General features: G+C 51.4%; 1 protein-coding gene and 2 long non-coding RNA genes across 15 annotated transcripts in view; 1 reads left to right on the plus strand and 2 right to left on the minus strand.

The window, feature by feature from the left end:
* The window catches only part of msrb3 (methionine sulfoxide reductase B3), a 95,227-nt gene that overhangs the window by 43,030 nt on the left and 27,117 nt on the right, over positions 1-25,080 (minus strand). Inside the window, exons 3-5 of the mRNA XM_052514436.1 lie at positions 9,726-9,834; positions 5,475-5,552; positions 4,311-4,339 (exon numbers count right to left, since the gene is read on the minus strand). Of these exons, the coding sequence (XP_052370396.1) occupies positions 4,311-4,339; positions 5,475-5,552; positions 9,726-9,834 (216 nt within the window). The remainder of the gene's footprint in view (positions 1-4,310; positions 4,340-5,474; positions 5,553-9,725; positions 9,835-25,080) is intronic.
* On the minus strand, positions 1,202-2,431 carry LOC127927757 (uncharacterized). Of its 2 annotated transcripts, XR_008128965.1 has the most exons (5): positions 1,910-2,431; positions 1,715-1,844; positions 1,428-1,622; positions 1,302-1,366; positions 1,217-1,240 (listed from the first exon to the last, which is right to left on the minus strand). It is a non-coding gene; the product is annotated as an uncharacterized LOC127927757 (long non-coding RNA). The 2 variants fall into 2 exon arrangements; XR_008128964.1 differs by having other exon boundaries at positions 1,202-1,240; positions 1,302-1,622.
* Positions 12,710-17,403, plus strand: LOC127927755 (uncharacterized). 12 transcript variants are annotated; one of them, XR_008128945.1, is made up of 10 exons: positions 12,710-13,251; positions 14,856-14,937; positions 15,016-15,161; positions 15,210-15,355; positions 15,599-15,886; positions 15,933-16,132; positions 16,181-16,326; positions 16,377-16,568; positions 16,669-16,864; positions 16,967-17,403. It is a non-coding gene; the product is annotated as an uncharacterized LOC127927755 (long non-coding RNA). The 12 variants fall into 12 exon arrangements; XR_008128944.1 differs by having other exon boundaries at positions 15,933-15,982; positions 16,181-16,568; XR_008128952.1 differs by lacking the exon at positions 16,181-16,326 and having other exon boundaries at positions 15,933-15,982; positions 16,327-16,568.

The following is a 25,080-nucleotide window of genomic DNA, read 5'->3' on the forward strand; positions in this document are numbered from 1 at the left end:
CAAAACTAGTGCACTATCTAGACTAGAGAAGAGGGCGGGGCCCTGGTCAAAACTAGTGCACTATCTAGACTAGAGAAGAGGGCGGGGCCCTGGTCAAAACTAGTGCACTATCTAGACTAGAGAACAGGGCGGGGCCCTGGTCAAAACTAGTGCACTATCTAGACTAGAGAACAGGGCGGGGCCCTGGTCAAAACTAGTGCACTATCTAGACTAGAGAATAGTGTGGCGCCCTGGACAAACTAGTGCACTATCTATTCTGGAGAATAGGGTGGCTCCCTGGACAAACTAGTGCACTATCTATAATGTCAAAACTAGCTAATCCATTGTGATTTAATTACAATGTCAATACTAGCTACAGTGGCTAGCTAGCTTGGAATGTTGTGTGCATTGCATCTGTGCATTTATCTAGATACCAACCGTTAGCCTACATTACATCTGTGCATTTAGCTAGATACCAACAGTTAGCCTACATTACATCTGTGCATTTAGCTAGATACCAACCGTTAGCCTACATTACATCTGTGCATTTAGCTAGAGTTAGCCTACATTACATCTGTGCATTTAGCCTACAAATTAGCATCATTACATCTGTGCATTTAGCTAGATACCAACCGTTAGCCTACATTACATCTGTGCATTTAGCTAGATACCAACCGTTAGCCTACATTACATCTGTGCATTTAGCTAGATACCAACCGTTAGCCTACATTACATCTGTGCATTTAGCTAGATACCAACCGTTAGCCTACATTACATCTGTGCATTTAGCTAGATACCAACCGTTAGCCTACATTACATCTGTGCATTTAGCTAGATACCAACCGTTAGCCTACATTACATCTGTGCATTTAGCTAGATACCAACCGTTAGCCTACATTACATCTGTGCATTTAGCTAGATACCAACCGTTAGCCTACATTACATCTGTGCATTTAGCTAGATACCAACCGTTAGCCTACATTACATTTGAAGTGTGACTGGCTCATCCATGGCTGTACGGACATTTATTTTCTTTTGTTGGCTCCCACGCAGGGGTTCATGCTCTCTGATTGGCTCAAAGTGAAGTTTTTGGCCACTGACGAGCACTGCGATTGAGGTACGTCGCTACCGGGTCGATTCGTAGCAGGTAGCACTTTTGTTCTAGCAAGAGAAGGGCCTCCCACTGTGATAACGACCTATCGGCAATGAGATTCTAAGTGTTCTAGTTAGAGAAGGAAGGGCCTCCCACTGTGATAACGACCTATCGGCAATGAGATTCTAAGTGTTCTAGTTAGAGAAGGGCCTCCCACTATGATAACGACCTATCGGCAATGAGATTCTCAGTGTTCTAGCTAGAGAAGGAAGGGCCTCCCACTGTGATAACGACCTATCGGCAATGAGATTCTCAGTGTTCTAGCTAGAGAAGGGCCTCCCACTGTGATAACGACCTATCGGCAATGAGATTCTCAGTGTTCTAGCTAGAGAAGGAAGGGCCTCCCACTGTGATAACGACCTATCGGCAATGAGATTCTCAGTGTTCTAGCTAGAGAAGGAAGGGCCTCCCACTGTGATAACGACCTATCGGCAATGAGATTCTCAGTGTTGTAGCTAGAGAAGGAAGGGCCTCCCACTGTGATAACGACCTATCGGCAATGAGATTCTCAGTGTTCTAGCTAGGAGAAGGAAGAATTGAATGAGGCCTAGAGAAGGAAGGGCCTCCCACTGTGATAACGACCTATCGGCAATGAGATTCTCAGTGTTGTAGCTAGAGAAGGAAGGGCCTCCCACTGTGATAACGACCTATCGGCAATGAGATTCTCAGTGTTCTAGCTAGAGAAGGAAGGGCCTCCCACTGTGATAACGACCTATCGGCAATGAGATTCTCAGTGTTCTAGCTAGAGAAGGAAGGCCCTCCCACTGTGATAACGACCTATCGGCAATGAGATTCTCAGTGTGTTTCATGCTTTAAAATCACAAACATAGATAACCTTGAAGAGTGATGTTTTAAACAAAAATACTTTTCTGAGAACCCATCAGAAATCCGAAGGAGTACACACACACACACACACACACACACACACACACACACACACACACACACAACACCTTTTTCTTTACCAAGCATGTGACAAAACAGACACACATCCGCCTAAACACACACCACATTGCAAAGAAGGTGAAATTAGCCAGCAGGGTCAAGCTGTGGATCCACTGGTGTAAATAAGACCAGATAAAGAGAGAGAAAGATGACGAGCTCAACTTCTCTAATCTGGAACTCCTGTTGATATGAGGCCTTGGGATGGCAGCTATACATTATGTTGAGTGGAACATGGGGCGCATGCCAAATGGCACCCTATTCTCTATGGATTCCCCTATCTAAAGTAGTGCACTATCCCTATGGGGCCCTGGTCTAAAGTAGTGGACTACCCCTATGGGGCCCTGGTCTAAAGTAGTGCACCCTATGGGCCCTGGTCTAAAGTAGTGCACTACCCCTATGGGGCCCTGGTCTAAAGTAGTGCACTACCCCTATGGGGCCCTGTTCTAAAGTAGTGGACTACCCCTATGGGGCCCTGGTCTAAAGTAGTGCACCACCCTATGGGCCCTGGTCTAAAGTAGTGCACTACCCCTATGGGGCCCTGGTCTAAAGTAGTGCACTACCCCTATGGGGCCCTGGTCTAAAGTAGTGCACTACCCCTATGGGGCCCTGGTCTAAAGTAGTGCACTACCCCTATGGACCCTGGTCTAAAGTAGTGCACTACCCCTATGGACCCTGGTCTAAAGTAGTGCACTACCCCTATGGACCCTGGTCTAAAGTAGTGCACTACCCCTATGGACCCTGGTCTAAAGTAGTGCACTACCCCTATGGACCCTGGTCAGAAAGTAGTGCACTACCCCTATGGACCCTGGTCAGAAAGTGCACTACCCCTATGGACCCTGGTCTAAAGTAGTGCACTACCCCTATGGACCCTGGTCTAAAGTAGTGCACTACCCCTATGGGCCCTGGTCTAAAGTAGTGCACTACCCCTATGGACCCTGGTCTAAAGTAGTGCACTACCCCTATGGACCCTGGTCTAAAGTAGTGCACTACCCCTATGGGCCCTGGTCTAAAGTAGTGCACTACCCCTATGGACCCTGGTCTAAAGTAGTGCACTAAGTAGAGAATAAGGTGCCATTTGGGACTCAAAACAAGGTATATTCTACCATGTATTTTGCCATGAAGCAAGTGAAGTGAAACAAGACAACGTGACTCGTCCTCGGCGTTGCCTTGACTTGTGAGGCGGTTGGTCGGTGTCAGACGAAGTCATGGAATAACGTGACTCGTCCTCGCCGTTGCCTTGACTTGTGAGGCGGTTGGTCGGTGTCAGAGGAAGTCATGGAATAACGTGTCTCGTCCTCGCCGTTGCCTTGACTTGTGAGGCGGTTGGTCGGTGTCAGAGGAAGTCATGGAATAACGTGACTCGTCCTCGCCGTTGCCTTGACTTGTGAGGCGGTTGGTCGGTGTCAGAGGAAGTCATGGAATAACGTGTCTCGTCCTCGCCGTTGCCTTGACTTGTGAGGCGGTTGGTCGGTGTCAGAGGAAGTCATGGAATAACGTGTCTCGTCCTCGCCGTTGCCTTGACTTGTGAGGCGGTTGGTCGGTGTCAGAGGAAGTCATGGAATAACGTGTCTCGTCCTCGACGTTGCCTTGACTTGTGAGGCGGTTGGTCGGTGTCAGAGGAAGTCATGGAATAACGTGACTCGTCCTCGCCGTTGCCTTGACTTGTGAGGCGGTTGGTCGGTGTCAGAGGAAGTCATGGAATAACGTGTCTCGTCCTCGACGTTGCCTTGACTTGTGAGGCGGTTGGTCGGTGTCAGAGGAAGTCATGGAATAACGTGTCTCGTCCTCGCCGTTGCCTTGACTTGTGAGGCGGTTGGTCGGTGTCAGACGAAGTCATGGAATAACGTGTCTCGTCCTCGACGTTGCCTTGACTTGTGAGGCGGTTGGTCGGTGTCAGAGGAAGTCATGGAATAACGTGACGTTTGCGTCCTCGACGTTGCCTTGACTTGTGAGGCGGTTGGTCGGTGTCAGAGGAAGTCATGGAATAACGTGTCTCGTCCTCGACGTTGCCTTGACTTGTGAGGCGGTTGGTCGGTGTCAGAGGAAGTCATGGAATAACGTGTCTCGTCCTCGACGTTGCCTTGACTTGTGAGGCGGTTGGTCGGTGTCAGAGGAAGTCATGGAATAACGTGTCTCGTCCTCGACGTTGCCTTGACTTGTGAGGCGGTTGGTCGGTGTCAGAGGAAGTCATGGAATAACGTGAGGGTTAAAACGTTTGCTGTATCAAACCTACCTGATCCAGAGTCAAACTTGGTCTCGGACCTGCAAAAAGGAGACGGCGGATTTTAGACAAAGTCTCTTTTCTCTCAACTAAACAAACAATACAACAAGCAGCAGGCACTTCAAAGGTACAACAACAACAACAACAATAAATAAAGATAAATAAAGATAAATAAAGGTAAATAAAATGGTGTTTTCTCCTCTCCTTGATATTACATGGGATGTTCTTCCCAGACCATCTCCAATGGGGACATAGGGTCTAAGCTATGTGTGTGTGTGTGTGTGTGTGTGTGTGTGTGTGTGTGTGTGTGTGTGTGTGTGTGTGTGTGTGTGTGTCCTATTTGCGTGTGTGTACGTGTCTCTCTCTGAAAGACTACCCTAGCTGTAAATCCTGTCCGGTTGTCTTTGAAGCTCTGTGTGTTGCGGAGGGAAACAGGCGACCTGGTAACGAGGCTCGGGGGATGGCTCTGGCCTCCTATCAGCTACAGACAGGCCTCTGCCGGACAAGCCAGGGGCTCTTTAACCAATCAGGGAGAGACTAGGGACTAAGAGGAGGGACAGTGCCTCTTTAACCAATTAGAGAGAGACTAGGGACTAAGAGGAGGGACAGTGCCTCTAACCAATTAGAGAGAGACTAGGGACTCAGGAGGGACAGTGCCTCTTTAACCAATTAGAGAGAGACTAGGGACTAAGAGGCGGGACAGTGCCTCTTTAACCAATCAGAGATAGACTAAGGACTAAGAGGAGGGACAGTGTCTCTAAACAATTAGAGAGAGACTAGGGACTAAGAGGAGGGATCAGTGCCTCTTGAACCAATCAGAGAGAGACTAGGGACTAAGAGGGACAGTGCCTCTAACCAATTAGAGATAGACTAGGGACTAAGAGGAGGGACAGTGCCTCTTTAACCAAACAGAGAGAGACTAGGGACTAAGAGGAGGGACAGTGCCTCTTTAACCAATTAGAGAGAGACTAGAAGGGACTAAGAGGAGGGACAGTGCCTCTTGAACCAAATCAGAGAGAGACTAGGGACTAAGCGGAGGGACAGTGCCTCTTGAACCAAATCAGAAAGAGATTAGAAGGGACTAAACTAGCTCTGAGGAGAGGAAGGTTAGACCAGTCAGAAGGAGACAGGAAGTGGGGATACAGTAATGATGTCACCGACATTCTAAGAACTTACTTGAACAACGGGGAGCCACAGACGACACAGGTGTAGATCCCATCCTCTTTATATTCAGTGTATTCCCCTCTGAAGGCACTGTGAGGGGGGGGATCAACGCACTCGTTACACTCGTACAGTCCAGGCAAGTCATTTTAGTCATTTATCCAGAGTAATTTACGGTTAGTGCAGTCGACTTAAGACAACCGCATAATAACAGTCATAGGCCAATGCGCCTCAATAAGAACATCATGTTCACGTTGCAGTCGGAGTCATCTAAACTCACACAGCGGGGGTTAATATAACATTTAGTTTGGTACAGCGGGGGTTAATATAACATTTAGTTTGGTACAGCGGGGGTTAATATAACATTTAGTTTGGTACAGCGGGGGTTAATATAACATTTAGTTTGGTACAGCGGGGGTTAATATAACATTTAGTCTGGTACAGCGGGGGTTAATATAACATTTAGTCTGGTACAGCGGGGTTAATATAACATTTAGTTTGGTACAGCGGGGTTAATATAGCATTTAGTTTGGTACAGCGGGGGTTAATATAACATTTAGTTTGGTACAGTGGGGGTTAATATAACATTTAGTTTGGTACAGTGGGGGTTAATATAACATTTAGTTTGGTACAGTGGGGGTTAATATAACATTTAGTTTGGTACAGTGGGGGTTAATATAACATTTAGTTTGGTACAGTGGGGGTTAATATAACATTTAGTTTGGTACAGTGGGGGTTAATATAACATTTAGTTTGGTACAGCGGGGGTTAATATAACATTTAGTTTGGTACAGCGGGGTTAATATAACATTTAGTTTGGTTAATATAAGGGGGTTAATATAACATTTAGTTTGGTACAGCGGGGGTTAATATAACATTTAGTTTGGTACAGCGGGGGTTAATATAACATTTAGTTTGGTACAGCGGGGGTTAATATAGCATTTAGTTTGGTACAGCGGGGTTAATATAAGCATTTAGTTTGGTACAGCGGGGTTAATATAACATTTAGTTTGGTACAGCGGGGGTTAATATAACATTTAGTTTGGTACAGCGGGGGTTAATATAACATTTAGTTTGGTACAGCGGGGGTTAATATAACATTTAGTTTGGTTAATATAAGGGGGGGGGGGGATTAGTGTCACTGAGTTTCTTCTTTGTGTCCCAAATGGCACCCTATTCCCTATATAGAACACTGTTTTTGACCAGAGCCCAAATGGCACCCTATTCCCTATATAGAACACTGTTTTTGACCAGAGCTCATTGGGGAATATGGTCCCATTTGAGATTTCCCCTTATTTTACAGCAAACAACTGTTTTGCCTCCGACTGACTGGACACGCTGCAGCCTCTAAGGCGGGTTAGTGTGGACCCAGCTAAGACCGGTAGGACAAGCCAGCCAAGCTTTAATGTCGATGTGACACAGGAATGTTCTGGAACGTTGCGTTTGGGAAAAATGACACACACACAAAAAAAAAAAAAATCACGTATCTTAATTACTATAATTCTTACACATCTTTTTCCTTTCATTGGTGTTGACAGAAATGCTTATTGTTGTACACTATATACCCCCCTAAATGAATTGACTTGACGGTGCAGTAACAGTACTATAGACATAGTGTGACCAGACTTTCCTCCCTCTTCCAACTACTGGGGTCAGTGGACTGTATACTGTAGGCTTTTGGGGGGGGCTTTACTGTACTGTGCATTTGGAAAGTATTCAGACCCCTTGACTTTTTGTTACGTTACAGCCTTATTCTAAAATTGGATTCAAATAAAACAATTTCCTCATCAATCTACACACAACACCCCATAATGACATCACAATACCCCATAATGACATCACAATACCCCATAATGACATCACAATACCCCATAATGACAAATCAAAAACAAGTTTTTTAGAAATCTTTGCAAAAATAAGAACAGGAATACCTTATTTACATAAGCATTCAGACCCTGTGGCTTTTTGAGACTCAAAAATGTAGCTCAGGTGCATCCTGTTTCCATTGATCATCCTTCAGATGATTCTCTTGTCAGATGAAACCAAGATTGAACTGTTTGGCCTGAATGCCAAAAGCCACGTCTGGAGGAAACCTGGCAGCATCCCTATGGTGAAGCACGGTGGTGGCACCATCCCTATGGTGAAGCACGGTGGTGGCACCATCCCTATGGTGAAGCACGGTGGTGGCAGCATCCCTATGGTGAAGCACGGTGGTGGCAGCATCCCTATGGTGAAGCACGGTGGTGGCACCATCCCTATGGTGAAGCACGGTGGTGGCACCATCCCTATGGTGAAGCACGGTGGTGGCACCATCCCTATGGTGAAGCACGGTGGTGGCAGCATCATGCTGGTGGGGATGTTTTTCCATCGACGGGGACTGGGAGACTAGTCAGGTTCCCTATGGTGGGAACAAGTGGCGGATGGCAAAGTACGGTGGAGAGATTCTTGATGGCACCAAAACCTGTGGCACTATCCAGAGCGCATCAGGAACTCTGGGAGGATCTGCAGAGAAAATGGGAGAAATGGTGGCCCAAAATACAGGTGTGAACATGAACCAAGATTCTTGTGAAAAACCTGCTCCAGAGCAGGAACATACCCAAAATACAGGTGTGCCAAGCTTGTAGCGTCATACCCCAGAAGACTTGAGGCTGTAATCGCTGCCAAAGGAGCTTCAACAAAGTGCTGACTAAAGGGTCTGAATACTTATGTAAATGTGATATCAGTTTATTAGATTTTTTTTTATACATTTTCAAACATTTCTACAAACCTGTTTTTGCTTTGTCATTGTGGTGATGTCATTGTGGGGTATTGTGATGTCATTGTGGGGTATTGTGATGTCATTGTGGGGTATTGTGATGTCATTGTGGGGTAGTGTGTGTAGACTGAGGGAAAACAACTATTTAATCCATTTTAGAATAAGGCTGTAACGTAACAAAATGTGGAAAAAGTCAAGGGGTCTGAATACTTTCCAAATGCACTGTAGGCTGTAGATTTGGGGGTCTATACTGTAGGCTTTGGGGGTCTATACTGTAGGCTTTGGGGGTTTCTATACTGTAGGCTTTGGGGGTTTCTATACTGTAGGCTTTGGGGGTTTCTATACTGTAGGCTTTGGGGGTTTCTATACTGTAGGCTTTGGGGGTTTCTATACTGTAGGCTTTGGGGTTTCTATACTGTAGGCTTTGGGGGTCCCTATACTGTAGGCTTTGGGGGTCCCTATACTGTAGGCTTTGGGGGTCCCTATACTGTAGGCTTTGGGGGTCCCTATACTGTAGGCTTTGGGGGTCTCTATACTGTAGGCTTTGGGGGTCTCTATGCTGTAGGCTTTGGGGGTCCCTATGCTGTAGGCTTTGGGGGTCCCTATACTGTAGGCTTTGGGGGTTTCTATACTGTAGGCTTTGGGGGTTTCTATACTGTAGGCTTTGGGAGTTTCTATACTGTAGACTTTTGGGGTCTATACTGTAGGCTTTGGGGGTCTATACTGTAGGCTTTGGGGGTCCCTATAGTGTAGGCTTTGGGGGTCCCTATAGTGTAGGCTTTGGGGGTCCCTATACTGTAGGCTTTGGGGGTTTCTATACTGTAGGCTTTGGGGGTTTCTATACTGTAGGCTTTGGGGTTTCTATACTGTAGGCTTTGGGGGTGTCTATACTGTAGGCTTTGGGGGTTTCAATACTGTAGACTTTTGGGGTCTATACTGTAGGCTTTGGGGGTCTATACTGTAGGCTTTGGGGGTCTATACTGTAGACTTTGGGGGTCTATACTGTAGACTTTGGGGGTTTCTATACTGTAGACTTTGGGGGTCTATACTGTAGACTTTGGGGGTCTATACTGTAGACTTTGGGGTCTATACTGTAGGCTTTGGGGGTCTATACTGTAGGCTTTGGGGTTTCTATACTGTAGGCTTTGGGGTTTCTATACTGTAGGCTTTGGGGTCTATACTGTAGGCTTTGGGGGTCCCTATACTGTAGGCTTTGGGGGTCCCTATACTGTAGGCTTTGGGGGCTTTAGGGGGGTCCCTATACTGTAGGCTTTGGGGGTCCCTATACTGTAGGCTTTGGGGGTCCCTATACTGTAGGCTTTGGGGGTCTCTATACTGTAGGCTTTGGGGGTCCCTATACTGTAGGCTTTGGGGGTCCCTATACTGTAGGCTTTGGGGGTCTCTATGCTGTAGGCTTTGGGGGTCCCTATACTGTAGGCTTTGGGGGTCCCTATACTGTAGGCTTTGGGGGTCCCCATACTGTAGGCTTTGGTGGGGGGGGGGGGCTATACCTCTCTGTTCCTTTCTCCTGGGTGACATGGAACTGAATGGGGGAGAGACGTTTCTTCAGCTCCTCCTGAGAGAAGGACTTGGGCCATGTCTTCTTGGTCCGGCAGGTTCCTATAGGAGGAGAAGGGAAGAGTTAAGGTCTCAGAACCACTACTGTGGTCAGGGGGAGGGAGGGGTGGTGTGGGACGGTGTGTCTCCTCCGTTCTGTCTCCCCCCTGACCCCTTCTGCATTTACTAGTCCCTCATCATTATTTATAAATCATCACCACTAGGGCCAGGAGTTTTCCCAGGTCAGGAGAAACTCAGGACCCTAGCTTCTCATCACACTCCCTGTCTAAACAAGATGCTCAGGCACTGCTCTCATATCACTCAGGTTCCAGGCAAGACGAGCACACGTTCATCACTTCATCAATATTAAACTAAATGTCATACAATTTAGTATCAGGGGATTGAGTGGGGAGGTGTGAATGAAAACTTTGGTTTTTAGATTGTAATTACTTGACTCTTGCCTGGAACTGACCACTGTGTTTGCATTGATCATGACTTCTCAACAGTTAGTGGGGGGTGCTACAGCCAAAGCATGTCCTGGAGCAGACCAGACTGATTCCACAAAGCTAACAACTCAACTATAGTCTCGGTAAAAATCTCTAGTGGACAGAGAATATGTAAAAGTCAAAGCTTGTGACCCCAAATGTACTCAAGGTTTCAGTTCTGGGTTAACCCGAGATGACAGGGGAGCTAGATGAGAGGCGGGACAGGGGAGCTAGATGAGAGGCGGGACAGGGGAGCTAGATGAGAGGAGGGACAGGGGAGCTAGATGAGAGGCGGGACAGGGGAGCTAGATGAGAGGCGGGACAGGGGAGCTAGATGAGAGGCGGGACAGGGGAGCTAGATGAGAGGCGGGACAGGGGAGCTAGATGAGAGGTGGGACAGGGGAGCTAGATGAGAGGCGGGACAGGGGAGCTAGATGAGAGGAGGGACAGGGGAGCTAGATGAGAGGCGGGACAGGGGAGCTAGATGAGAGGCGGGACAGGGGAGCTAGATGAGAGGCGGGACAGGGGAGCTAGATGAGAGGCGGGACAGGGGAGCTAGATGAGAGGCGGGACAGGGGAGCTAGATGAGAGGAGGGACAGGGGAGCTAGATGAGAGGAGGGACAGGGGAGCTAGATGAGAGGCGGGACAGGGGAGCTAGATGAGAGGAGGGACAGGGGAGCTAGATGAGAGGCGGGACAGGGGAGCTAGATGAGAGGAGGGACAGGGGAGCTAGATGAGAGGAGGGACAGGGGAGCCAGATGAGAGGAGGGACAGGGGAGCTAGATGAGAGGAGGGACAGGGGAGCTAGATGAGAGGAGGGACAGGGGAGCTAGATGAGAGGAGGGACAGGGGAGCTAGATGAGAGGAGGGACAGGGGAGCTAGATGAGAGGAGGGACAGGGGAGCTAGATGAGAGGAGGGACAGGGGAGCTAGATGAGAGGAGGGACAGGGGAGCAGATGAGAGGAGGGACAGGGGGCTAGATGAGAGGAGGGACAGGGGAGCAGATGAGAGGAGGGACAGGGGAGCCAAATGAGAGGAGGGACAGGGGAGCTAAATGAGAGGAGGGACAGGGGGGCTAGATGAGAGGAGGGACAGGGGGCTAGATGAGAGGCGGGACAGGGGAGCTGGATGAGAGGAGGGACAGGGGAGCCTAGATGAGAGGAGGGACAGGGGAGCGGATGAGAGGAGGGACAGGGGAGCTAGATGAGAGGAGGGACAGGGGAGCCTAGATGAGAGGAGGGACAGGGGAGCTAGATGAGAGGAGGGACAGGGGAGCCAGATGAGAGGAGGGACAGGGGAGCCAGATGAGAGGAGGGACAGGGGAGCCAGATGAGAGGAGGGACAGGGGAGCCAGATGAGAGGAGGGACAGGGGAGCCAGATGAGAGGAGGGACAGGGGAGCCAGATGAGAGGAGGGACAGGGGAGCCAGATGAGAGGAGGGACAGGGGAGCCAGATGAGAGGAGGGACAGGGGAGCTAGATGAGAGGAGGGACAGGGGAGCCAGATGAGAGGAGGGACAGGGGAGCTAGATGAGAGGAGGGACAGGGGAGCCAGATGAGAGGAGGGACAGGGGAGCCAGATGAGAGGAGGGACAGGGGAGCCAGATGAGAGGAGGGACAGGGGAGCTAGATGAGAGGAGGGACAGGGGAGCTAGATGAGAGGAGGGACAGGGGAGCTAGATGAGAGGAGGGACAGGGGAGCTAGATGAGAGGAGGGACAGGGGAGCTAGATGAGAGGAGGGACAGGGGAGCCAGATGAGAGGAGGGACAGGGGAGCTAGATGAGAGGAGGGACAGGGGAGCCAGATGAGAGGAGGGACAGGGGAGCCAGATGAGAGGAGGGACAGGGGAGCTAGATGAGAGGAGGGACAGGGGAGCTGGATGAGAGGAGGGACAGGGGAGCTAGATGAGAGGAGGGACAGGGGAGCTAGATGAGAGGAGGGACAGGGGAGCCAGATGAGAGGAGGGACAGGGGAGCTAGATGAGAGGAGGGACAGGGGAGCCAGATGAGAGGAGGGACAGGGGAGCTAGATGAGAGGAGGGACAGGGGAGCTAGATGAGAGGAGGGACAGGGGAGCCAGATGAGAGGAGGGACAGGGGAGCTAGATGAGAGGAGGGACAGGGGAGCTAGATGAGAGGAGGGTCATTCTGTTGACCAATGACATGACAGTTAATTGAAGAAGCCATTCTGTTGACCAATGACATGACAGTTAATTGAAGAAGCCATTCTGTTGACCAATGACATGACAAAGGGGTGTCGACTTCAGCTCCTGAACTTCGACTTGCTTCGAGAGGGGAAAGAAGTGTGTACGAAACAGCCCGAAAACAAAAAAAAACGTCACGCAAATCATGGTCATAATATGAGCGCAAACTTTTAACAACTTTTTTCCCGAATGGGAAGCATGACGACGCCTTTATGGGCGCTATACGGGGAACAGTAAATGCCGTTTATGAATGCAGCCGTAGTGTGCTGCCGGGGCTTCGGTAAAACCATTGTCGTGTTTCTTTAAAAGGAAGGAACTTTGTTTTTCCATTTCTGGAACGTTGGGATTTTCCCCGTGCGGAGCAGGAATCTGGCTGCCGGTGAGGTCGTTCCCGTTTCAGGTTTTGGGGAGGAGGTGTGTGTGGTTTGGGAGGGAGGGAGGGAGGGGGGTTCTTCTCATGTGGACTATGTGGAGAATTCCTGCCTGTTAGATTGAAACCATATGAATGGAGAAAATACAAGGGGACGTTAAAAGGAGGGGAAGTGAATGGACTCCATTGATGCCCACTCTTCTATGTCCTGTGGGGGGAAAGTTGCTTTTTACGCACAAGAGGGTGAACTAGGAAGGGGGTTGGAGTGTGTGTGTGTGTGTGTGTGTGGAATGTTGGTTTAAACTGAAACAGGCCTGCCTCCATGTTCTTCCACGACTGACTGACTGTGTGAGGTAAGGGGATGGTAGAGGGTACTCTCCTACTGACAGACTGACTGTGTGAGGTAAGGGGATGGTAGAGGGTACATCTCTAGACTGATTCTGACAGACTTGAGGTAAGGGGAGTGGGGAGGGTCCTCTCCTCCTGACTGACATGACTGCTGGAGGTTAGAGGGTACTCTCCTACTGACTGACTGACAGTGTGAGGAAGGGATGGTAGAGGGTACCCTGACCTGACTGACTGACTTTGTGTGAGGTAAGGGGATGGTAGAGGGACTGACTGACTTTGTGAGGTAAGGGGATGGAAGAGGGTACTCCTACTGCACTGACTGACTGACTGTGTGAGGTCCCAGGGATGGGAGGCTACTCTCCTACTGACTGACTGTGTGAGGTAAGGGGATGGTAGAGGGTACTCTCTACTGACTGACTGTGTGAGGTGGGGATGGTAGCAGGGTACTGTTCCACTGACTGACTGTGTGAGTAAGGGGATGGTAGAGGTACTCTCCTATCTGACTGACTGACTGTGTGAGGTAAGGGGATGGTAGAGGGTACTCTCCAACTGACTGACTGACTGTGTGAGGTAAGGGGATGGTAGAGGGTACTCTCCCTGACTGACTGACTGTGTGAGGTAAGGGGATGGTAGAGGGTACTACTTCTGGTCTGACTGACTGACTGTCATTGAGGTAAGGGGATGGTGCAAACTTTACATACTGACTGACTGTGTGAGGTAAGGGGATGGTAGAGGGTACTCTCCTACTGACTGACTGTGTGAGGTAAGGGGATAATTGAAGGGTACTCTCCTACTGACTGACTGTGTGAGGTAAGGGGATGGTAGAGGGTACTCTCCAGACTGACTCTAGAGGGTACTCCTGACTGACTGACTGTGTGAGGTAAGGGGATGGTAGAGGGTACTCTTCTGACTGACTGACTGACTGTGTGAGGTAAGGGGATGGTAGAGGGTACTCTCCTACTGACTGACTGATTCTGTGTGAGGTAAGGGGATGGTAGAGGGTACTCTCCTACTGTTGAGACTGACTGTGTGAGGTAAGGGGATGGTAGAGGGTACTCTCCTACTGACTGACTGACTGTGTGAGGTAAGGGGATGGTAGAGGTACTCTCCTTGACTGACTGACAGTTGTGAGGTAAGGGGATGGTAGAGGGTACTCTCCTACTGACTGACTGACTGTTGAGGTAAGGGGATGGTAGAGAAGGTACTCTCTGACTGACTGACTGACTGACTGTGTGTAATGGGGATGGTGAAGAAGCCATTCTACTGACCAATGACTGATGTAGTAAGGGGATGGTAAGGGAAGCTCTCTACTGACTGACTGTGTGAGGTGAAGGGGATAGAGGGTGACTGACTGACTGACTGTGTGAGGTAAGGGGATGACAGTTAATTGAATCAGAGGGTACTCTCCTGACTGACTGACTGTGTGAGGTGTTGGGGATGGTAGAGGGACTGACAGACTGATTCTGGTAAGGGGATGGTAGAGGGCTCTCCTACTGACAGACTGAAGGCCATTCTGTGTGACCAATGGGACTGAGTGGAAGAGCCATTCTCTGACCTGACTGACTGTGTGAGGTAAGGGGATGGTAGAGGGTACTCTCTACTGACTGACTGTGTGAGGTAAGGGGATGGAGAGGTTCTGTTGACTGACTGACTGTGTGAGGTAAGGGGATGGTAGAGGTGCTCTCCTACTGACTGACTGACTGTGTGAGGTAAGGGGATGGTAGAGGGTACTCTCCTACTGACTGACTGACTGTGTGAGGTAAGGGGATGGTAGAGGGTACTCTCTACTGACTGACTGTGTGAGGTAAGGGGATGGTAGAGGGACTGACTGTGTGAGGTAAGGGGATGGTAGAGGGTACTCTCCTACTGACTGACTGACTGTGTGAGGTAAGGGGATGGTAGAGGGTACTCTCCTACTGACTGACTGTGTGAGGTAAGGGGATGGTAGAGGGTACTCTCCTACTGACTGACTGACTGTGTGAGGTAAGGGGATGGTAGAGGGTACTCTCCTACTGACTGACTGACTGTGAGGTAAGGGGATGGTAGAGGGTACTCTCCTACTGACTGACTGACTGTGTGAGGTAAGGGGATGGTAGAGGGTACTCTCCTACTGACTGACTGACTGTGTGAGGTAAGGGGATGGTAGAGGGTACTCTCCTACTGACTGACTGTGTGAGGTAAGGGGATGGTAGAGGGACTGACTGACTGTGTGAGGTAAGGGGATGGTAGAGGGTACTCTCACTGACTGACTGACTGTGTGAGGTAAGGGGATGGTAGAGGAAACTCTCCTACTGACTGACTGACTGTGAGGTAAGGGGATGGTAGAGGGTACTCTCCTACTGACTGACTGACTGTGTGAGGTCCTGTGAACTTAGGGGATGGTAGAGGGTACTCTCCTACTGACTGACTGACTGTGTGAGGTAAGGGGATGGTAGAGGGTACTCTCCTACTGACTGACTGTGTGAGGTAAGGGGATGGTAGAGGGTACTCTCCTACTGACTGACTGACTGTGTGAGGTAAGGGGATGGTAGAGGGTACTCTCCTACTGACTGACTGACTGTGTGAGGTAAGGGGATGGTAGAGGGTACTCTCCTACTGACTGACTGACTGTGTGAGGTAAGGGGATGGTAGAGGGTACTCTCCTACTGACTGACTGTGTGAGGTAAGGGGATGGTAGAGGGTACTCTCCTACTGACTGACTGTGTGAGGTAAGGGGATGGTAGAGGGTACTCTCTGACTGACTGACTGTGTGAGGTAAGGGGATGGTAGAGGGTACTCTCCTACTGACAGACTGACTGTGTGAGGTAAGGGGATGGTAGAGGGTACTCTCCTACTGACTGACTGACTGTGTGAGGTAAGGGGATGGTAGAGGGTACTCTCCTACTGACTGACTGACTGTGTGAGGTAAGGGGATGGTAGAGGGTACTCTCCTACTGACTGACTGACTGTGTGAGGTAAGGGGATGGTAGAGGGTACTCTCCTACTGACTGACTGACTGTGAGGTAAGGGGATGGTAGAGGGTACTCTCCTACTGACTGACTGTGTGAGGTAAGGGGATGGTAGAGGGTACTCTCCTACTGACTGACTGACTGTGTGAGGTAAGGGGATGGTAGAGGGTACTCTCCTACTGACTGACTGACTGTGTGAGGTAAGGGGATGGTAGAGGGTACTCTCCTACTGACAGACTGACTGTGTGAGGTAAGGGGATGGTAGAGGGTACTCTCCTACTGACTGACTGTGTGAGGTAAGGGGATGGTAGAGGGTACTCTCCTACTGACTGACTGTGTGAGGTAAGGGGATGGTAGAGGGTACTCTCCTACTGACTGACTGACTGTGTGAGGTAAGGGGATGGTAGAGGGTACTCTCCTACTGACTGACTGACTGTGTGAGGTAAGGGGATGGTAGAGGGTACTCTCTGACTGACTGACTGTGTGAGGTAAGGGGATGGTAGAGGGTACTCTCCTACTGACTGACTGACTGACTGTGTGAGGTAAGGGGATGGTAGAGGGTACTCTCCTACTGACTGACTGACTGTGTGAGGTAAGGGGATGGTAGAGGGTACTCTCCTACTGACTGACTGACTGTGTGAGGTAAGGGGATGGTAGAGGGTACTCTCCTACTGACTGACTGTGTGAGGTAAGGGGATGGTAGAGGGTACTCTCCTACTGACTGACTGACTGTGTGAGGTAAGGGGATGGTAGAGGGTACTCTCCTACTGACTGACTGACTGACTGTGTGAGGTAAGGGGATGGTAGAGGGTACTCTCCCTTACTGACTGACTGTGTGAGGTAAGGGGATGGTAGAGGGTACTCTCCTACTGACTGACTGTGTGAGGTAAGGGGATGGTAGAGGGTACTCTCCTACTGACAGACTGACTGTGTGAGGTAAGGGGATGGTAGAGGGTACTCTCCTACTGACTGACTGACTGTGTGAGGTAAGGGGATGGTAGAGGGTACTCTCCTACTGACTGACTGACTGTGTGAGGTAAGGGGGGGGTGGACTCCTTCCGTCTGTTTTTTAGGAAGGGGTGTAGTGATTTTTTTTGTAACCTTTATTTAACTAGTTAAGTCAGTTAAGAACAAATTATTATTTACAATGACGGCCTAGGGAACAGTGGGTTAGCTGCCTTGTTCAGGGGCAGAACGTCAGATTTGTACCTTGTCAGCTCGGAGATTCGAGAGATCGGGGATTCGATCTAGCAACCTTTTGGTTACTGGCCCAACGCTCTAACCACTAAGCTACCTGCCGCCCCAAAGGACGAGGTCCTACCGAGATGAAAGTGAATGAGGGAAACTACCACTGTTTCCATGTGTCTTCTGAGAGCCAATCAAGAACTCGTCTTGGAATGTGGCCTCTAAGGGCACCATTAGGTGCCATAGGACTCTGGACAATAGTAGTGCACTATATAGGGAATAGGGTTCCATAGGACTCTGGGCAATAGTAGTGCACTATATAGGGAATAGGGTTCCATAGGACTCTGGGCAATAGTAGTGCACTATATAGGGAATAGGGTTCCATAGGACTCTGGGCAATAGTAGTGCACTATATAGGGAATAGGGTTCCATAGGACTCTGGGTCAATAGTAGTGCACTATATAGGGAATAGGGTTCCATAGGACTCTGGGCAATAGTAGTGCACTATATAGGGAATAGGGTTCCATAGGACTCTGGGCAATAGTAGTGCACTATATAGGGAATAGGGTTCCATAGGACTCTGGGCAATAGTAGTGCACTATATAGGGGAGTTCCATAGGTTATAGGTGGTCAATAGTAGTGCACTATATAGGGAATAGGGTTCCATAGGACTCTGGTCAATAGTAGTGACTATATAGGGAATAGGGTTCCATAGGACTCTGGCAATAGTAGTGCACTATATAGGGAATAGGGTTCCATAGGAGGACTCTGGGCAAGGGGGTACTATAGGAATAGGGTATAGGACTCTTCAATAGTAACACTATATAGGGAATAGGGTTCCATAGGACTCTGGGCAATAGTAGTGCACTATATAGGGAATAGGGTTCCATAGGACTCTGTACTATATACAGGGAATACGCAATAGGAATAGGGTTTGGTCTCTAGGCACTATATAGGGAATAGGGTTCCATAGGACTCTGGGCAATAGTAGTGCACTATATAGGGAATAGGGTTCCATAGGACTCTGGGCAATAGTAGTGCACTATATAGGGAATAGGGTTCCATAGGACTCTGGGCAATAGTAGTGCACTATATAGGGAATAGGGTTCCATAGGACTCTGGGCAATAGTAGTGCACTATATAGGGAATAGGGTTCCATAGGACTCTGGGCAATAGTAGTGCACTATATAGGGAATAGGGTTCCATAGGACTCTGGGCAATAGTAGTGCACTATATAGGGAATAGGGTTCCATAGGACTCTGGTCAATAGTAGTGTACTATACAGGGAATAGGGTGCCATTAGGGAGGACCCCTGTGACTGTAGCCTGGTCCCTGCTCTGATGTAGCTGGGGGTCAACCTTCCAAACTAGCACATTTCTCAGACTTCCTGACTTTTCAACCTCAAGTGTAAATATTGTTTCCTAATTGTAAGGTTTGTTCTCTGCTACCCCGCTTGCTTATTTTAACTTGTCAAATTTATGGCTTCTCATTCTCCTGACCTTCTTTTTTATCTCTTTCCCTCCCTCCCCCCCCCCTCCCTCCCTCCCTCCCCATAATCTCCCTCCCTGTCTCTCCGTCTGTCTGTCCCTCCCTCCCGCCTGTCTGTCTCTCCCTCCTCTTCCACCATCTGTCTCTCCCCCTCCATCTCTCCCTCCCTCTAGGTGGTTCTCCCAACCCAAACAGTCTCTGTGTGGAGTCAGACCGAGCAGAGTCTCAGTGTGGTGGTCTCTGTGTGGAGTCAGACCGAGCAGAGCGTCAGTGTGGTGGTCTCTGTGTGGAGTCAGACCGAGCAGAGCGTCAGTGTGGTGGTCTCTGTGTGGAGTCAGACCGAGCAGAGCGTCAGTGTGGTGGTCTCTGTGTGGAGTCAGACCGAGCAGAGCGTCAGTGTGGTGGTCTCTGTGTGGAGTCAGACCGAGCAGAGCGTCAGTGTGGTGGTCTCTGTGTGGAGTCAGACCGAGCAGAGAGTCAGTGTGGTGGTCTCTGTGTGGAGTCAGACCGAGCAGAGTGTCAGTGTGGTGGTCTCTGTGTGGAGTCAGACCGAGCAGAGCGTCAGTGTGGTGGTCTCTGTGTGGAGTCAGACCGAGCAGAGTGTCAGTGTGGTGGTCTCTGTGTGGAGTCAGACCGAGCAGAGAGTCAGTGTGGTGGTCTCTGTGTGGAGTCAGACCGAGCAGAGAGTCAGTGTGGTGGTCTCTGTGTGGAGTCAGACCGAGCAGAGCGTCAGTGTGGTGGTCTCTGTGTGGAGTCAGACCGAGCAGAGCGTCAGTGTGGTGGTCTCTGTGTGGAGTCAGACCGAGCAGAGCGTCAGTGTGGTGGTCTCTGTGTGGAGTCAGACCGAGCAGAGAGTCAGTGTGGTGGTCTCTGTGTGGAGTCAGACCGAGCAGAGCGTCAGTGTGGTGGTCTCTGTGTGGAGTCAGACCGAGCAGAGCCTCAGTGTGGTGGTCTCTGTGTGGAGTCAGACCGAGCAGAGTGTCAGTGTGGTGGTCTCTGTGTGGAGTCAGACCGAGCAGAGTGTCAGTGTGGTGGTCTCTGTGTGGAGTCAGACCGAGCAGAGTGTCAGTGTGGTGGTCTCTGTGTGGAGTCAGACCGAGCAGAGTGTCAGTGTGGTGGTCTCTGTGTGGAGTCAGACCGAGCAGAGTGTCAGTGTGGTGGTCTCTGTGTGGAGTCAGACCGAGCAGAGCGTCAGTGTGGTGGTCTCTGTGTGGAGTCAGACCGAGCAGAGCCTCAGTGTGGTGGTCTCTGTGTGGAGTCAGACCGAGCAGAGTGTCAGTGTGGTGGTCTCTGTGTGGAGTCAGACCGAGCAGAGCGTCAGTGTGGTGGTCTCTGTGTGGAGTCAGACCGAGCAGAGCGTCAGTGTGGTGGTCTCTGTGTGGAGTCAGACCGAGCAGAGCGTCAGTGTGGTGGTCTCTGTGTGGAGTCAGACCGAGCAGAGCGTCAGTGTGGTGGTCTCTGTGTGGAGTCAGACCGAGCAGAGCGTCAGTGTGGTGGTCTCTGTGTGGAGTCAGACCGAGCAGAGCGTCAGTGTGGTGGTCTCTGTGTGGAGTCAGACCGAGCAGAGCGTCAGTGTGGTGGTCTCTGTGTGGAGTCAGACCGAGCAGAGCGTCAGTGTGGTGGTCTCTGTGTGGAGTCAGACCGAGCAGAGCCTCAGTGTGGTGGTCTCTGTGTGGAGTCAGACCGAGCAGAGCGTCAGTGTGGTGGTCTCTGTGTGGAGTCAGACCGAGCAGAGCCTCAGTGTGGTGGTCTCTGTGTGGAGTCAGACCGAGCAGAGCGTCAGTGTGGTGGTCTCTGTGTGGAGTCAGACCGAGCAGAGCCTCAGTGTGGTGGTCTCTGTGTGGAGTCAGACCGAGCAGAGCGTCAGTGTGGTGGTCTCTGTGTGGAGTCAGACCGAGCAGAGCGTCAGTGTGGTGGTCTCTGTGTGGAGTCAGACCGAGCAGAGCGTCAGTGTGGTGGTCTCTGTGTGGAGTCAGACCGAGCAGAGCCTCAGTGTGGTGGTCTCTGTGTGGAGTCAGACCGAGCAGAGCGTCAGTGTGGTGGTCTCTGTGTGGAGTCAGACCGAGCAGAGCCTCAGTGTGGTGGTCTCTGTGTGGAGTCAGACCGAGCAGAGCGTCAGTGTGGTGGTCTCTGTGTGGAGTCAGACCGAGCAGAGCCTCAGTGTGGTGGTCTCTGTGTGGAGTCAGACCGAGCAGAGCGTCAGTGTGGTGGTCTCTGTGTGGAGTCAGACCGAGCAGAGAGTCAGTGTGGTGGTCTCTGTGTGGAGTCAGACCGAGCAGAGCGTCAGTGTGGTGGTCTCTGTGTGGAGTCAGACCGAGCAGAGAGTCAGTGTGGTGGTCTCTGTGTGGAGTCAGACCGAGCAGAGTGTCAGTGTGGTGGTCTCTGTGTGGAGTCAGACCGAGCAGAGTGTCAGTGTGGTGGTCTCTGTGTGGAGTCAGACCGAGCAGAGCGTCAGTGTGGTGGTCTCTGTGTGGAGTCAGACCGAGCAGAGCGTCAGTGTGGTGGTCTCTGTGTGGAGCCAGACCGAGCAGAGTGTCAGTGTGGTGGTCTCTGTGTGGAGTCAGACCGAGCAGAGCGTCAGTGTGGTGGTCTCTGTGTGGAGTCAGACCGAGCAGAGCCTCAGTGTGTGGTGGTCTCTGTGTGGAGTCAGACCGAGCAGAGCAGTCAGTGTGGTGGTCTCTGTGTGGAGTCAGACCGAGCAGAGAGTCAGTGTGGTGGTCTCTGTGTGGAGTCAGACCGAGCAGAGCGTCAGTGTGGTGGTCTCTGTGTGGAGTCAGACCGAGCAGAGCCTCAGTGTGGTGGTCTCTGTGTGGAGTCAGACCGAGCAGAGCGTCAGTGTGGTGGTCTCTGTGTGGAGTCAGACCGAGCAGAGTGTCAGTGTGGTGGTCTCTGTGTGGAGTCAGACCGAGCAGAGCCTCAGTGTGGTGGTCTCTGTGTGGAGCCAGACCGAGCAGAGCGTCAGTGTGGTGGTCTCTGTGTGGAGTCAGACCGAGCAGAGCCTCAGTGTGGTGGTCTCTGTGTGGAGTCAGACCGAGCAGAGAGTCAGTGTGGTGGTCTCTGTGTGGAGTCAGACCGAGCAGAGCGTCAGTGTGGTGGTCTCTGTGTGGAGCCAGACCGAGCAGAGCGTCAGTGTGGTGGTCTCTGTGTGGAGTCAGACCGAGCAGAGCGTCAGTGTGGTGGTCTCTGTGTGGAGTCAGACCGAGCAGAGCGTCAGTGTGGTGGTCTCTGTGTGGAGTCAGACCGAGCAGAGCGTCAGTGTGGTGGTCTCTGTGTGGAGTCAGACCGAGCAGAGCGTCAGTGTGGTGGTCTCTGTGTGGAGTCAGACCGAGCAGAGCGTCAGTGTGGTGGTCTCTGTGTGGAGTCAGACCGAGCAGAGCGTCAGTGTGGTGGTCTCTGTGTGGAGTCAGACCGAGCAGAGAGTCAGTGTGGTGGTCTCTGTGTGGAGTCAGACCGAGCAGAGCGTCAGTGTGGTGGTCTCTGTGTGGAGTCAGACTGAGCAGAGCGTCAGTGTGGTGGTCTCTGTGTGGAGTCAGACCGAGCAGAGAGTCAGTGTGGTGGTCTCTGTGTGGAGTCAGACCGAGCAGAGCCTCAGTGTGGTGGTCTCTGTGTGGAGTCAGACCGAGCAGAGCGTCAGTGTGGTGGTCTCTGTGTGGAGTCAGACCGAGCAGAGAGTCAGTGTGGTGGTCTCTGTGTGGAGTCAGACCGAGCAGAGCCTCAGTGTGGTGGTCTCTGTGTGGAGTCAGACCGAGCAGAGAGTCAGTGTGGTGGTCTCTGTGTGGAGTCAGACCGAGCAGAGTCAGTGTGGTGGTCTCTGTGTGGAGTCAGACCGAGCAGAGCCTCAGTGTGGTGGTCTCTGTGTGGAGTCAGTGGTCTCGAGCAGAGAGTCAGTGTGGTGGTCTCTGTGTGGAGTCAGACCGAGCAGAGTGTCAGTGTGGTGGTCTCTGTGTGGAGTCAGACCGAGCAGAGTGTCAGTGTGGTGGTCTCTGTGTGGAGTCAGACCGAGCAGAGAGTCAGTGTGGTGGTCTCTGTGTGGAGTCAGACCGAGCAGAGCGTCAGTGTGGTGGTCTCTGTGTGGAGTCAGACCGAGCAGAGCGTCAGTGTGGTGGTCTCTGTGTGGAGTCAGACCGAGCAGAGCGTCAGTGTGGTGGTCTCTGTGTGGAGTCAGACCGAGCAGAGAGTCAGTGTGGTGGTCTCTGTGTGGAGTCAGACCGAGCAGAGCCTCAGTGTGGTGGTCTCTGTGTGGAGTCAGACCGAGCAGAGCCTCAGTGTGGTGGTCTCTGTGTGGAGTCAGACCGAGCAGAGAGTCAGTGTGGTGGTCTCTGTGTGGAGTCAGACCGAGCAGAGCGTCAGTGTGGTGGTCTCTGTGTGGAGCCAGACCGAGCAGAGCGTCAGTGTGGTGGTCTCTGTGTGGAGTCCAGACCGAGCAGAGCGTCAGTGTGGTGGTCTCTGTGTGGAGTCAGACCGAGCAGAGCGTCAGTGTGGTGGTCTCTGTGTGGAGTCAGACCGAGCAGAGAGTCAGTGTGGTGGTCTCTGTGTGGAGTCAGACCGAGCAGAGCGTCAGTGTGGTGGTCTCTGTGTGGAGTCAGACCGAGCAGAGCCTCAGTGTGGTGGTCTCTGTGTGGAGTCAGACCGAGCAGAGCGTCAGTGTGGTGGTCTCTGTGTGGAGTCAGACCGAGCAGAGCGTCAGTGTGGTGGTCTCTGTGTGGAGTCAGACCGAGCAGAGTGTCAGTGTGGTGGTCTCTGTGTGGAGTCAGACCGAGCAGAGCGTCAGTGTGGTGGTCTCTGTGTGGAGTCAGACCGAGCAGAGTGTCAGTGTGGTGGTCTCTGTGTGGAGTCAGACCGAGCAGAGCGTCAGTGTGGTGGTCTCTGTGTGGAGTCAGACCGAGCAGAGCGTCAGTGTGGTGGTCTCTGTGTGGAGTCAGACCGAGCAGAGCCTCAGTGTGGTGGTCTCTGTGTGGAGTCAGACCGAGCAGAGCCTCAGTGTGGTGGTCTCTGTGTGGAGTCAGACCGAGCAGAGCGTCAGTGTGGTGGTCTCTGTGTGGAGTCAGACCGAGCAGAGCGTCAGTGTGGTGGTCTCTGTGAAGAGCAGTCATTCCGAGCAGAGCGTCAGTGTGGTGGTCTCTGTGTGGAGTCAGACCGAGCAGCAGAGTGTGGTGGTCTCTGTGTGGAGTCAGACCGAGCAGTGTCAGTGTGGTGGTCTCTGTGGTGGAGTCAGACCGAGCAGAGCGTCAGTGTGGTGGTCTCTGTGTGGAGTCAGACCGAGCAGAGCGTCAGTGTGGTGGTCTCTGTGTGGAGTCAGACCGAGCAGAGAGTCAGTGTGGTGGTCTCTGTGTGGAGTCAGACCGAGCAGAGAGTCAGTGTGGTGGTCTCTGTGTGGAGTCAGACCGAGCAGAGTTAGTCAGTGTGGTGGTCTCTGTGTGGAGTCAGACCGAGCAGAGAGTCAGTGTGGTGGTCTCTGTGTGGAGTCAGACCGAGCAGAGCGTCAGTGTGGTGGTCTCTGTGTGGAGTCAGACCGAGCAGAGCGTCAGTGTGGTGGTCTCTGTGTGGAGTCAGACCTGAGCAGAGCGTCAGTGTGGTGGTCTCTGTGTGGAGTCAGACCGAGCAGAGCAGTCAGTTGGTGGTCTCTGTGTGGAGTCAGACCGAGGTGTCAGAGCTGTCAGACCGAGCAGAAATGTCAGTGTGGTCTCTGTGTGGAGTCAGACCGAGTTATTCCATTAACCAACTGAAAGGCAGACCTGAGAAGAGCAGATTCCATTCAGTGTGTGGTCTCTGTGGGAGTTCAGACCGAGCAGAGAGTCAGTGAGTTATTCCATTAACCAACCGAAAAGGCAGAGGGTTTGTGTGAGTGGTCTCTGTGGTTATTCCATTAACCAACTGAAGAGGCAGTGGTGGTCTCTTGTGGAGTCAGAAGAGCAGTGAGTTATTCCATTAACCAACTGTGGTGGTCTCTGTGGGAGTCAGCTGAGAAGAGCAGTGAGTTATGGTCTCTGTGTGAAAAGGCAGACCGGGGCAGAGCCTCAGTGTGTGGTCTCTGTGTGGAACCAGACTGAAAAGAGCGTCAGTGTGGGGTCTTGTAGTCAGACCGAGAAGAGCAGTCAGTTGGTGGTCTCTGTTAAGTCAGACTGAGCAGGCGTCAGTGTGGTGGTCTCTGTGTGGAGTCCAGACCCGAAAAGGCAGAGGGTCAGTGTGTGGTCTCTGTGTGGTTAGTCATTAACCAACTGAAGAGGCAGAGTGGTGGTCTCTGTGAAGGAGTGAGTTATTCCGAGCAGAGCGCAGTGTGG

This window comes from Oncorhynchus keta, unplaced genomic scaffold, assembly GCF_023373465.1.
Source record: "Oncorhynchus keta strain PuntledgeMale-10-30-2019 unplaced genomic scaffold, Oket_V2 Un_scaffold_17573_pilon_pilon, whole genome shotgun sequence".
NCBI classification, from domain to species: domain Eukaryota; kingdom Metazoa; phylum Chordata; class Actinopteri; order Salmoniformes; family Salmonidae; genus Oncorhynchus; species Oncorhynchus keta.